Genomic DNA, 12,702 nt, shown 5'->3' with positions numbered 1-12,702 from the left:
CCAGATAACCTCACATCACAGAAGAGATGCATCTGCTCCAAAACGGAAGTCCAAAAGAGAGACCCAAAAACCTTTGCCACCAGCTTAAATCCTTCCTCGATCTCGGCCTACCTCAGAATTCCCATGAGATTACAAAGCATTTTGGGGAAGTGGGGCAAAGGCTTGTGGGGATTGTAGTCCTGTATTCGAGTCTATTTTTTACAATATGAAGAATTCAGAGAAACATGGGAAAACTTGTATAAACTGATGCATAATGAAGAAAGTAGAGTCAAAAGAACATTGAAATCACCACATTAAGTAAATAGATACATCACTAAAAGGCAAAAAAAAGATATCAAATATCAGAAACAATGTCTTTACAATATTATAATTCCTTTCTGGCAACAACCAGCAAACTATCAAAAGTGGAAAGGGCATAATCTTACTGTTGGGTGGTATTATAGCAATGTTTGAGGGAATGTACTATGTAGGAAAGGCATGGTTTTCTGTCAAAACAAAATATATCAGTCAATAAATAAGTAGATTTTGTCCCTAAAATCTTTGTTGAATTAAATTTGATTGAAAATCATTCTGTCTCTTCTTAAGCACTTATGGAAATAGAAACAGTTTTTAAAAAAGTCATAAAAGAACGAAGAGGAAGAAACTTCAGTCAACATATCTTTATAGACTCCTTATTACAAGGAAACCTGAATGAGAAGCAGGTAATCCTGTTTACTTTATTGTATAGTAATTTGTGTGTGTAACTTAATCTCTTATGAATTCCTTGAGGGCAGAGGCTGCATTTCTTTTATATTTATTTCCCAGTACCTGACTCAGTGCTTTACATGGAATAGGTATACTTAGGAAATATTTGTTGAATGAATTAATGATTGAAACTGTTATGCATTTATCAGATTATCAGCAACTAAATAACCATATGTAGTTGTGCTTCTCTTTAATCTTGATGACTCTGTAAACTGTGGCAGTTCATCAGCTTTTGTTGGTACAGCTTCTTGACCAGACAGAATTGAAATGATTCTGGTTTTGCCATGAGATGATATTTTGAGTCTAAGGACTCTGGATTCCTCTGGGTGACTGTACTGACCTAGTTTCTGCACTGTTTGTTTCCATAGCTAGAGATATGACAGGTTCTTCCAGAGGCCATTTCTATAAGATGACACAAATATGAATTTCATCCTATGGGCCTCTTGTCAGACTGAGTGGACATCTTAGAAAGCTATAAGGAATTTACTTATTTTTAAAAATATTTTTTATTTTTTTTTTTACTGATTATATGTAATCAATTTCCACACAAGTTTTCACAAGTTATATGATTGATCTTCTCTCCCTTCTTTTCCTCCTCCTGGTGCTGGCAGATGATTTGATCTGGTTATACATGTATTAACATGCAAAACCTATTTCCATATTGTTCATTTTTGTAAATGAGTAATCTTATAAAACCAAAACCCCAAAACATAAACCCCCCCCAAAAAAATTGGAAAATGGAATGCAGAAGCTATCAAGAAAAGGAATTCAGATTATTCTAAGGCTAGCCAGCTTGTATCAATTCAGCTCATTATAATCTACTTTTAAATCTTCCTTCTTCATTCATTCTAATAATACTCTGATGCTGCTAAATGACATAGGCTCTTTATATTGCAAAGGGTCTTCTCTCAAAACCTACTTTTTTTGAACCTAGGATTACTTAATACCACTGCTAGAGTGAAATTTTCAAATATTGTTTCAAAAAGACCAGAACCTATACAGTAGTCCCTCTTTCACTTATGAGGTGCTAGAGTCCCTATTTACTGCCAATGGGTAGAATAAATGAGGTATTTATTGCTTCAAATAAGGCAACACAGTTTTAAGGTGGGGTTCTTTGCTTAGTTTTTAACATATCTTATAAAAAACATAAACTCAAGCCCTCCATGAGAGCCTATTCCAAAACTTCACCTTTGCTTAAAGGTCACACTGAGTTCTTAAAGGCTAGGTAGCAGACTGTCATCTCTACCATGATCTTATCGGAAAGATTCTGAGTACATGCCCAGTAATATACTCTTGATGTTATTCAAGGACTGTGTTATTTAAGTGTGGGGAGAGACACTGCACAGATAGGTCAGCCAATAAATGATGAATTCTTTGTCCATTGCTATCAGGGAAACAACAAAATATCCTTAGTTTGGTGCAGTCCTTTTTTGCTTCCACAGTAATGATCCTTGTCATGTATCCTAGGTAGAGCTGTATCCTAGGTTCATTCCTGGCACCTTTTCCCTTTTCTCTCTACACTCTACATTCCTCTCATTAGAATGTGAGCTCTTTGGAAGAAGGGACTATCTCGCTTTTCTGTTTTTCTCTGAAGCTTCTTGCACATAATAAACACTTAATCATTCATTCTTTCACTTAATGACCATCCCACCCATGATCTAGTTATTTCTGTGCAGATGACTCTCAAGGCTCTATATTCAATCCAAGGTGCTCTCTTGGCATTTTTGTCACTCCGCACACACTACATTTAATTTTTCATTTCTGAAATGATCTTTTCACTCCTGCTTCTTCAAATCTCTGGATTCTTCTAAGTCTTAAGACAAATATTACCCTCCCATCTGAGGCTTTTCTTCATCCCCCATCTGCTCATACCTTTTCCTCCAGTCACCTTATACTTACTATATATATATATATATATATATATATATATATATATATATATATATATATATACATACATGTTGTTTATTCTCTTAGAATGTAAATTCTTTGATAATAAGGAAAAAGACTTGTGCAAGAATATTCATAGCTCTTTGTGGTGGCAAAAAATTGACAAATGAGGGGATGCCCTTCAATTGGGGAATGGCTGAAAAAATTGTGGTATATGTTGGTGATGGAATACTATTGTGCTCAAAGGAATAATGAACTGAAGGAATTCCATGTGAACTGGAATGACTTCCAGGAAGTGATGCAGAGTGAGAGGAGCAGAACCAGGAGAACATTATACACAGACACAGATACACTGTGGTACAATCAAATGTAATTGACTTCTCTAGTAGTAGCAATGCAATGATCCAGAACAATTCAGAAGGATTTATGAGAAGGAATGCTATCCACATTCAGAGGAAAAACTGGGGGAAGAGAAACACAGAAGAAAAACAACTGCTTGATGGGGTTAATGGGGATATGATTGGGGATATAGACTCTAAATGATCACCCAAGTGCAAACATAACAATATGGAAATAGGTTTTGATCAAGGACACATGTAAAATCCAGTGGAATTGCATGTCGTCTATGGGAGGGGTTGGGGGGGAAGGGAGGGAAAGAACATGACTTGTAACCAAGGAAAAATATTCTAAATTGACTAAATAAAAAAAAAAAAGAATGTAAACTCTTTGAAGGCAGACTCTCTTTTGAATTTGTCTTTGTGTCCCTTGGGCCCAGCATAGTTCTTAATAAATAGCAAATTCTAAATAAATAGCAAATTTATAAATGTTGATTGATTATATCACTAGTGCTTTTGAAGATAGGTGATTCAAAAGAAAGAATCCAAAAGTATCTCAACAGACTACAATTATGGGCTAAATATAGTAAGATGAATATCTATACTTAGGTTCAAAATACCAGTTTCAGAAAATGAAATAGAGGAATCTTAGGCAATAATTTCCATGAAGAAACATGGGAGTTTTAGTGAATTTCAAGCTCAATCTAAGTCCTTGGTGTGACATGGCAACCAAAAATTCTAGTGGTACCTTGTCCTGTATGGAGAGGTCTAGTATCCATCCAGAACAATGAAGATCATTGGTTCACTGTATATTCTGATCTTGTATGGACTCATCTGGAGTTCTGTGTTTTGTTAGAGATACCACATTTTAGGAAATACTTAGACAAGCCAGAGGGCGACCAGAAAAGGGCAACTGAATAGTGGAGAATGTCAAATTCATGCCATGTAGGGAGCATCAGTTGAAGATTTGGTGTACAGAAGGCTGGGGGAAATGTGACTGTTGTGTTCAAATATTAAGGCTGTCATGTGGAAAGGGATTAGATGGTACTTGGTCCTGTGGTGCCAACAGGTGGAAGCTGCAGAGGCATACTTGGGCTTAATGTAAGGAAAAATTTCTGATTAAGTTTCTTCAAAAGACTACATCAGAAAATGTTTTCTCCTCACGACGATCTTTCAGCTGAGACTAGATGATAATTTGTCAGTTGTTTTATGAAAAGTATTCTTGTTTAGGTTGTGTTGGCCTGGATAAGGGAGTTTTTCACTTGAGGTCTATGAATTTGTTTTCTTAAATACTTTAATAATTATGTTTCATTTGAATTAGTTTCTTTTATAATCCTTTGTATCTAATTCTGTTTTGAAAAGTTATTCAGTGGAGTCCATGGAGTTCACCAGACTGCTTTAGAGCTCCACACACAAAATAGGTTAAGAATTCATGCTCTAGATCAGCATTGGTGAAGTATTGGCACACACTCTGCCCCTTGCATTGGAAAGCTGCTCCATTCCCTCTCTTACCAGCACCTGAGGCATTTTTTTATGCCCCAGCCCTCTGTCCAGGCACCCAAAGCAAGCTCTTCCTTTGTCAGCTCTCACCCAAAATGTAGGGGGACCCCCAGACAACTTGAATTTGCCTTATGGGCACTCCCAACTCGAAAATTTTCACCAAAGCAGCTTTTAAAGTCCCTTCCAGATCTTAGTATTTGTGATATTTAAGGCAAGTAAAATTAGAATAAAGAGTAAATAAGTAAGACAGTTTTTCCTTTTCTTATCTTTGGTTTAGTGCCATTCCATTTTTTAAAAGACTCTTACTTTCCATCTTAGAATCCATATTGTGTGTTGGTTCTAAGACAGAAGAGTGGTAAGGGCTAGGTAATAGGGATTAAGTGAGTTGTCCAGGTTCACACAGCTGAAGTATCTGAGAAAGTATCTGAGGTCAGATTTGAACCCAGGACCTCTTGTTTCTAGACTTGGCTCTTAATCTACTGAGGCACTTAACTGCCCCCACCATTCTCTTTTAATTTAATTTATTGTGACTTTATGTGGATCAGTCTTAAATGTATTGATGTCGTCTCTCTTAATTGTTATATTTTCTAGATCCTAGAAGACAGCATGATATTTTCTCTAGCAGGATGTGTTATAACTGCTAATTGTAAGTAAAGTTTTCTTTTACTTAAATTATCAAATAAGGATAGTTAAATTTATTCAGAAGCTAGTCAGTGACTATCTCAATTTTTTTTAAATGCACCATCATCGTTCTTTTTTTTTTTTAAAGAAAGATACACACTGGTACATTTATATCCATAGCCAAACTAGGAATTCCTCTGCAACTTCAAAATGTTATAAATGTCTTGACCCAGCTTCACAGTTTGTGAATTCTAGTTCATGCTTTTTAAAATGAGCTTTTTGACACCTCTCCAACTAGGGCAGTGAGCCTTTCAATTTCCTGCTGATATTTTTCTCTTTAAATCTTATCCCATCCTGCCATTATTAAGGTCTTCCAAAGAGAGAATGTAGGAAAGAGAAATAATGAATTGAAATAGAATCCTTCTTGAAGGAATTTAACGGACATTTTCATTCCAAAATGTGTGGTTTGTATTCAGTTTTCTTCATTTTTAGGGCCAATGTTCACTCATATGCCATATATGTGCGCATACTAAGTATTCAAAAAGGTAAGAAAAATGTTCCCCTCCATCATATTTATAAGAATAATATGATAGATTATATTCATTCTCTTTATATGTCATTCTAAGAATATTGCCTTTAAATTTAAAAAGACCATTTTTGACTCTGAGAAATTAACCCAAGTACTGGAGGCAAAAGTCAAGGTAGGAAAACAAATTTTGCAAAATAATATCTATAGCCAAGTCTGTTATTTATGATTAGTTTTTTTTAAGTCAGACTATATTCTATTTAGAAAATCTTAATTATCTGTTGCTAACATTTCTAAATCATACAATGACCTGTTGACTAGTATTGCACAAAAGCTCTACTCTTTTAAGATTACTTGTTCTTATAAAACTGTACCCTTTGCTATGGTGCTATTATTATTTGGCCATTCAGGGTATTTATTGAATCTACATCACATGTAGAACTCTATACTGAATAATGAATTCAGCATGTTGTATATATATGATACATAAATTATCAAAGCCAAAATCCTGTTATTTATCCAAAAAAGTCAGTAAAGAGGAATATTTGGTAAAAACAGTAATTAACATGGCATATGACTAGTCATATTTATGAGTTTTGGCTTTAGATAAAGAATAAAAAGAATCAGCAATAATTACTTTTTAACCAAAACTTCCACACTTTTGAATTTAGTGAAGGCAATAATAGCTCCAGGCACAAAGTCAAACCTGAGAACCACTAGGAATCTTACTGTAGTATTCCCATTCCTGGCTCAGATCCTAGAACATAGTGGGCACTTAAGAAATGTTTATTGTTTGAAATTAGGTGAAAGTGAACCAGGAGTCAGCCAAAAAGAAAATAGAATGTAGAGCTGGAAACTGGGAAGCATTTTTACCAGATATAGACCCTAGAGGGGAAAAAAGGACAACTCAATTAAAAACTGAATGAAGGTTAATATAGACATTGCCCAAAAAAGGGGGTGCTTTGCTACCACATTTCTTTGGACTATAGAATTCCTGTGGAGAGGCTGCATGCTGCGATTGTTAACACTAATGAATAAAATTAACTGCCTTTATTTTTCAATTCTGCACTGGAACTCCTTCTGGGACCTTCCACTAAACTCCATTTAAAGGTAGTTCCAGAAGACATTAGCTATTATTTGCAAAATTTGGCAAGATGAATGCCAACTGCATCCAATTTTATATCACACCTATTCCTAGGCCAATTTCTGAATCTTACTGTTTCCCCATTCTAAACAGAAGAATCAGTTTGCCCTACAAAGAAGCTTCTATCATATGCCAACAGCAATTTTATGAATTCACATATATAGTAGGAAGAAATAAAAGTTCATTTCATCACACAATTAACTACAGATTTTGAGTTAATTTTATCTGCCATTAAAAATTAAGGTTTACAGATCAATCTCCTCTGAGTTTGGTAAATGTGAATCATTTATTCAATCTTAATAAGGCACATGTTCCACATTATGAACCAGAAATAACCAGTAACTCTAATAATTCTCCCTCTCCTGCACATTTGACTACATTTATTACTATTTTACTCAGGAAAAATTTTAAATTAGCAGATTCAATTTAATTTGCCAGAAAAATTCCAGATTGTAGAATCTCATTTTGGCAGCTTTCTATTCATAATCTTGTTCTCTATTCAATCAACTTCTTAGCCTATCTTACTAAACTGTTATAGTCAAAGCTCATGATTTTATTTTGGACTACCTTTTATGCATTTTCTTTATCAGTTAAAAAAAATAAAGCAAACAGGCAGGTCCTTTCCTTGTTCTCCCGAAAAAAGATTTTGTTTCCTCCATTGTATAGTTACTGCTTTTTCTTTCCTAGTATGCATGTGGGCAGTCTATTTTCTTACCACATCAGAAGATGTCCAGAAGAAATTGCACAAAGAACTAGATCAAGTTCTTGGGAAAGGTCCAATTACTCAAGAGAAAATTGATCAGCTCAGGTAAAAATGCAGGAAAGTAAAAGAAATAATTAGAAAATAACTTTTGTTTTATAATGATTGTTATTTGTATATGTATATATATATTAATACTAAGGGGATCATTTTTCTTTGTTAAATGAATAATTTTAATCAATTTTGTAACCTGTAATATACTGCTATGGGAAACTTTTAAATTAAGTTCTGCAGATAAGCAGTCGCCCAATTGCCACGGGCAACAAATATAGATAATGCTACTTGAGTAGCTGATTGGCTGGACATATCCCCATAGGACTGGGATGGGCAGATTTAACTTTAAGAAAACCACAGGGCACTTCCAGGTTAACATGGCTGCAGTCTAGACGCGAATCACTTCCTCTCCCCAGCACAGAACGAAATATACTACCTCAAAAGAGCATAAAAATCACCTTTGGAAGAACAGAGGGACTCTCCAGTACCTCACAGAAATGAAGGTACTTGGGGCTTAAACATTTCCACATTATATGGAGGAGGAAAAGCCTGCACAAAAACATGAACTGAGCTGCCCCTCCCCCCCCCCCCACCAAATCAGAATAAGGTATCAGAGTGCTCACTGGGACAGCGAGTGAGTGAGGAGCGTCTCTGGGGGGGAGGGGGGGGACACCAGGGTCCTTGGGATCTAAAGACTGCAAGGAAATGACCTCTCAGGGTGGTTTCATGGGAAAATCCTGTGCTGAGCAAAGGGGCGGCCACGCTGAGAGGCTGAGCTGAGCAAAGGGGCAGCCGCGCTGAGAGTCTGTGCTGAGCAAAGGGGCAGCCGCGCTAAGCACAGAGGCCTGCGCTCTAAGAAACCTCAGAGGCTGGGAAGAACTAGCCTGAGGCAACCTAAATTCACAGAAAACCCGCCCATATCACCCAGACCCCAGACCAAAAAGGAAAGGGGAATAAAACCACCAAAGGGATGGCTCACATGGCCCAAAATCAAGCCTCCAGGAAGAAAGGGAAAAAGGTAACTATTGAAAACATTTATGGTGGGAGTACCCAAGGAAAAGAAGAGAAAGAGGATGAAACCCAAACAAAATCAAAACATGCCTCACAAAATGGAAATTATTTACAAGCTCTGGAAGAAATCAAATTGAAGCTTACCCAAAAGATGGAAACCTTCTGGAAAGAAAAATGGGAGAAAGAGATCAGCAGTCTGATAGACAAGACATCACAATTGGAGAAAGAGCTGGAAGCATCTAATAGAAGGGCAGCCAAAGCTGAAAAGCAAAACCAGTCCCTAACGACCAGAATTAAGCAACTGGAAGACAGTGAGCATGCCCAAAAGAAAGAAACCTTCTGGAAAGAAAAATGGGAAAAAGAGATCAGCAGTCTGATAGACAAGACATCACAATTGGAGAAAGAGCTGGAAGCATCTAATAGGAGGGCAGACAAAGCTGAAAAGCAAAACCAGCCCCTAACGACCAGAATTAAGCAACTGGAAGACAGTGAGCATGCAAAACAGCAAGAATTAATAAAGCAAAGCCAAAAAATTAATGAATTAGAAGAAAACACAAAATATCTCACTGAAAAGGTCACAGACCTGGAAAACAGAGGAAGAAGAGACAACGTGAGAATTATTGGTCTGCCCAAAAAACCAGAGATAAACAAAAACCTCGATGCTATACTACAGGAGATTAGAGAAGAAAATTGCTCACGTGTTCTGGAGCAAGGGGGCAAAATAGAAATAGAAAGGGTTCATAGAACACCCTCTATACTAAATCCCCAAAAGACAACCCCCCAGGAATGTAATTGCCGAATTCAAGAGCTTCCAAGAAAAGGAGAAAATCCTACAAAAAGCAAAAAAGAGGAGTTTCAGATATAGGGGGATCCCATAAGGATCACACATGACTTAGCGGCTAACACACTAAGAGACTGCAAAGCATGGAACACGATATTTAGAAAGGCAAGAGAGCTGGGTCTCCAACCAAGAATCAACTACCCAGCAAAACTGACTATATACTTCCAGGGGAAAGTATGGGCATTCAACAAAATAGAAGATTTCCAAGCATTTGCTAAAAAAAGACCAGAACTTAGTGGAAAATTTGATATCCAAGCACAGAAAACAAGAGAAACATGAAAAGGTAAATATGAAAGAAAGGGAAAAGGAGATAAATCTTTTGCTTTAAGTCAAACTCTCTTCTATAAGGACTACATTTACATCAAATTATATGTATTAATATGTGGGGAAAATGTATTATGTAACTCTCAAAAATTGTATGCACCATAAGAGTAGTTAGAAGAATCATGCATAGGGAAAGATTGGAGCATCAAGAAGATTTGGTGAAAGGGGGGCAAAGAAAGGAAAAGGGAGGGGGAGAAGCGTCAACAATACTAAGACTTACTTCAAGAAATGGGGGGGGTACTAAATAGAATAATCTTTCCCATACAAAGATACACATGGGAAGGGGAGGGGAAGATCTCATATGAGAAAGAGAGGAAGAGAGCGTGAAGTGGTATTACTTAAACCTTACTCTCAGTGAAATCAAATCTGAGAGGGAAGAACATCTAGATCCAGTGGGATCCTGAATTCTATCTTATCCAACAGGGTAAAAAAGAAAGGGAAATTAAGGAGGGGTAGGGGGGAGGGAGTATAAAAAGGGAGGGAAGGAGAGGGGGGAGGGGAAGGGAGCATAAAAAGGGAGGGGCTAGAAAGGGAAGAATACCAAGGGAGGGGACTAGGGGGACTGACCTAAAGTAAATCACTGGTTCAAAAGGATATAGCTAGGAAAGAAAGGTCAGAACTAGGGGAAGATATCAAAATGCCAGGGAATCCACAAGTGACAATTATAACTTTGAACGTGAATGGGATGAACTCACCCATAAAACGTAGACAAATAGCAGATTGGATTAAAACCCCAAACCCTACCATATATTGACTTCAAGAAACATATGAGGTGGGTTGATACTCATAAGGTTATAATTAAAGGATGGAGTAAGACCTTTTGGGCCTCAACTGATAAAAAGAAGGCAGGAGTTGCAATCATAATATCTGACAAAGCCAAAGCACAAATAGACCTGATTAAAAGGGATAGGGAAGGTAAATATATTCTGTTAAAAAGGAGTATAGACAATGAGGAAATATCACTAATCAACATGTATGCACCAAACTGAATAGCATCCAAATTTCTAATGGAGAAACTAGGAGAATTGAAGGAGGAAATAGACAGTAAAACCATATTAGTGGGAGACTTGAACCAACCATTATCAAATTTAGATAAATCAAACCAAAAAATAAATGAGAAAGAGGTTAAAGAGGTGAATGAAATCTTAGAAAAATTAGAGTTAATAGACATATGGAGAAAAATACGGACAAAAAGGAATACACCTTCTTTTCAGCACCACATGGCACATTCACAAAAATAGATCATACACTATGTCACAGAAACATGGCCCTCAAATGTAGAAAAGCAGAAATAATCAATGCAACCTTTTCAGATCATAAAGCAATAAATATATTGATAGGAAAGGGTACATGGAGAGCCAAATCACAAATTAATTGGAAATTAAATAATATGATACTCCAAAATCTGTTAGTTAGAGAAGAAATCATAGAAACAATTGAAGAAAATGACAATGGTGAGACATCCTTTCAAACCTTATGGGATGCAGCCAAGGCAGTACTTAGAGGAGAGGAAAATTCATATCCCTGAGTGCATATATTAACAAATTAGGGAGGGCAGAGATCAATGAATTGGAAATGCAAATCAAAAAACTTGAAAACAAACAAATTAAAAACCCCCAGAAGAAAACCAAACTAGAGATCCTAAAAATTAAGGGAGAAATTAATAAAATCGAAAGTGATAGAACTATTGCACTAATAAACAAGACTAGAAGCTGGTACTTTGAAAAAACAGACAAAATAGACAAAGTACTGGTCAATCTAATTTAAAAAAAGTGAAAGAAGAAAGGCAAATTAACAGCATAAAGAATGAAAAGGGGGACCTCACCTCCAATAAAGAGGAAATTAAGGCAATCATTAAAAACTACTTTGCCCAACTATATGGCAATAAATATACCAACCTAGGTGATATGGATGAATATTTACAAAAAAATATAAATTGCCTAGACTAACAGAAGAAGAAATAGATTTCTTAAATAATCCCATATCAGAAAAAGAAATCCAACAGGCCATCAAAGAACTTCCTAAGAAAAAATCCCCATGGCCTCATGGATTCACCAGTGAAATCTATCAAACATTCAAAGAACAGCTAACCCCAATGCTATACAAACTATTTGACATAATAAGCAAAGAGGGAGTGCTTCAAAATTCCTTTTATGACACAAACATGGTTCTGATCCCAAAGCCAGGCAGGCCAAAAACAGAGAAATAAAATTATAGACCAATCTCCCTAATGAATATAGATGCAAAAATCTTAAATAGGATACTAGCAAAAAGACTCCAGCAAGTGATCAGAAGGGTCATTCACCATGATCAAGTAGGATTTATATCAGGGATGCAGGGCTGGTTCAATATTAGGAAAACCATCCACATAATTGACCACATCAACAAGCAAACCAACAAAAATCACATGATTATTTCAGTAGACGCAGAAAACGCCTTTGATAAAATACAACACCCATTCCTATTAAAAACACTAGAAAGCATAGGAATAGAAGGGTTGTTCCTAAAAATAATAAACAGTAGATAGATAGATAGATAGATAGATAGATAGATAGATAGATAGATAGATAGATAGATAGATAGATAAAACCATCAACTATTATCATCTGCAATGGGGATAAAGTAGATGCATTCCCAATAAGATCAGGAGTGAAACAAGGATGCCCATTATCACCTCTATTATTTGACATTGTACTAGAAACACTAGCAGTAGCAATTAGAGAAGAAAAAGAAATTGAAGGCATTAAAATACGCAAGGAGGAGACCAAGTTATCACTTTTTGCAGATGACATGATGGTCTACTTAAAGAATCCTAGAGATTCAACCAAAAAGCTAATCAAAATAATCAATAACTTTTGCAAACTTGCAGGATACAAAATAAACCCACATAAATCATCAGCTTTTCTATATATCTCTAACACTGCTCAGCAGCAAGAACTAGAAAGAGAAATCCCATTCAAAATCACCTTAGACAAAATAAGATACTTAGGAATCTATCTCCTGAAACAAACA

The 12,702-nt window shown here is 36.1% G+C and overlaps 1 protein-coding gene across 3 annotated transcripts in view; it reads left to right on the top strand.

The window, feature by feature from the left end:
- LOC100014881 (cytochrome P450 20A1) overlaps positions 1 to 12,702 on the top strand; it is an 81,379-nt gene that overhangs the window by 42,058 nt on the left and 26,619 nt on the right. For all 3 annotated transcript variants that reach the window (XM_016425173.2, XM_016425172.2, XM_001366673.3), the window contains 3 exons: positions 586 to 701; positions 5,061 to 5,115; positions 7,448 to 7,568. In XM_016425173.2, coding sequence (XP_016280659.1) covers positions 586 to 701; positions 5,061 to 5,115; positions 7,448 to 7,568 — 292 coding nt within the window. The remainder of the gene's footprint in view (positions 1 to 585; positions 702 to 5,060; positions 5,116 to 7,447; positions 7,569 to 12,702) is intronic.

This window comes from Monodelphis domestica, chromosome 8 (assembly GCF_027887165.1).
Source record: "Monodelphis domestica isolate mMonDom1 chromosome 8, mMonDom1.pri, whole genome shotgun sequence".
In the NCBI taxonomy this organism is placed as follows: Eukaryota; Metazoa; Chordata; class Mammalia; order Didelphimorphia; family Didelphidae; genus Monodelphis; species Monodelphis domestica.
Note: the sequence above shows the minus strand (reverse complement) of the source record. Positions and strands in the feature narration are given on the sequence as shown.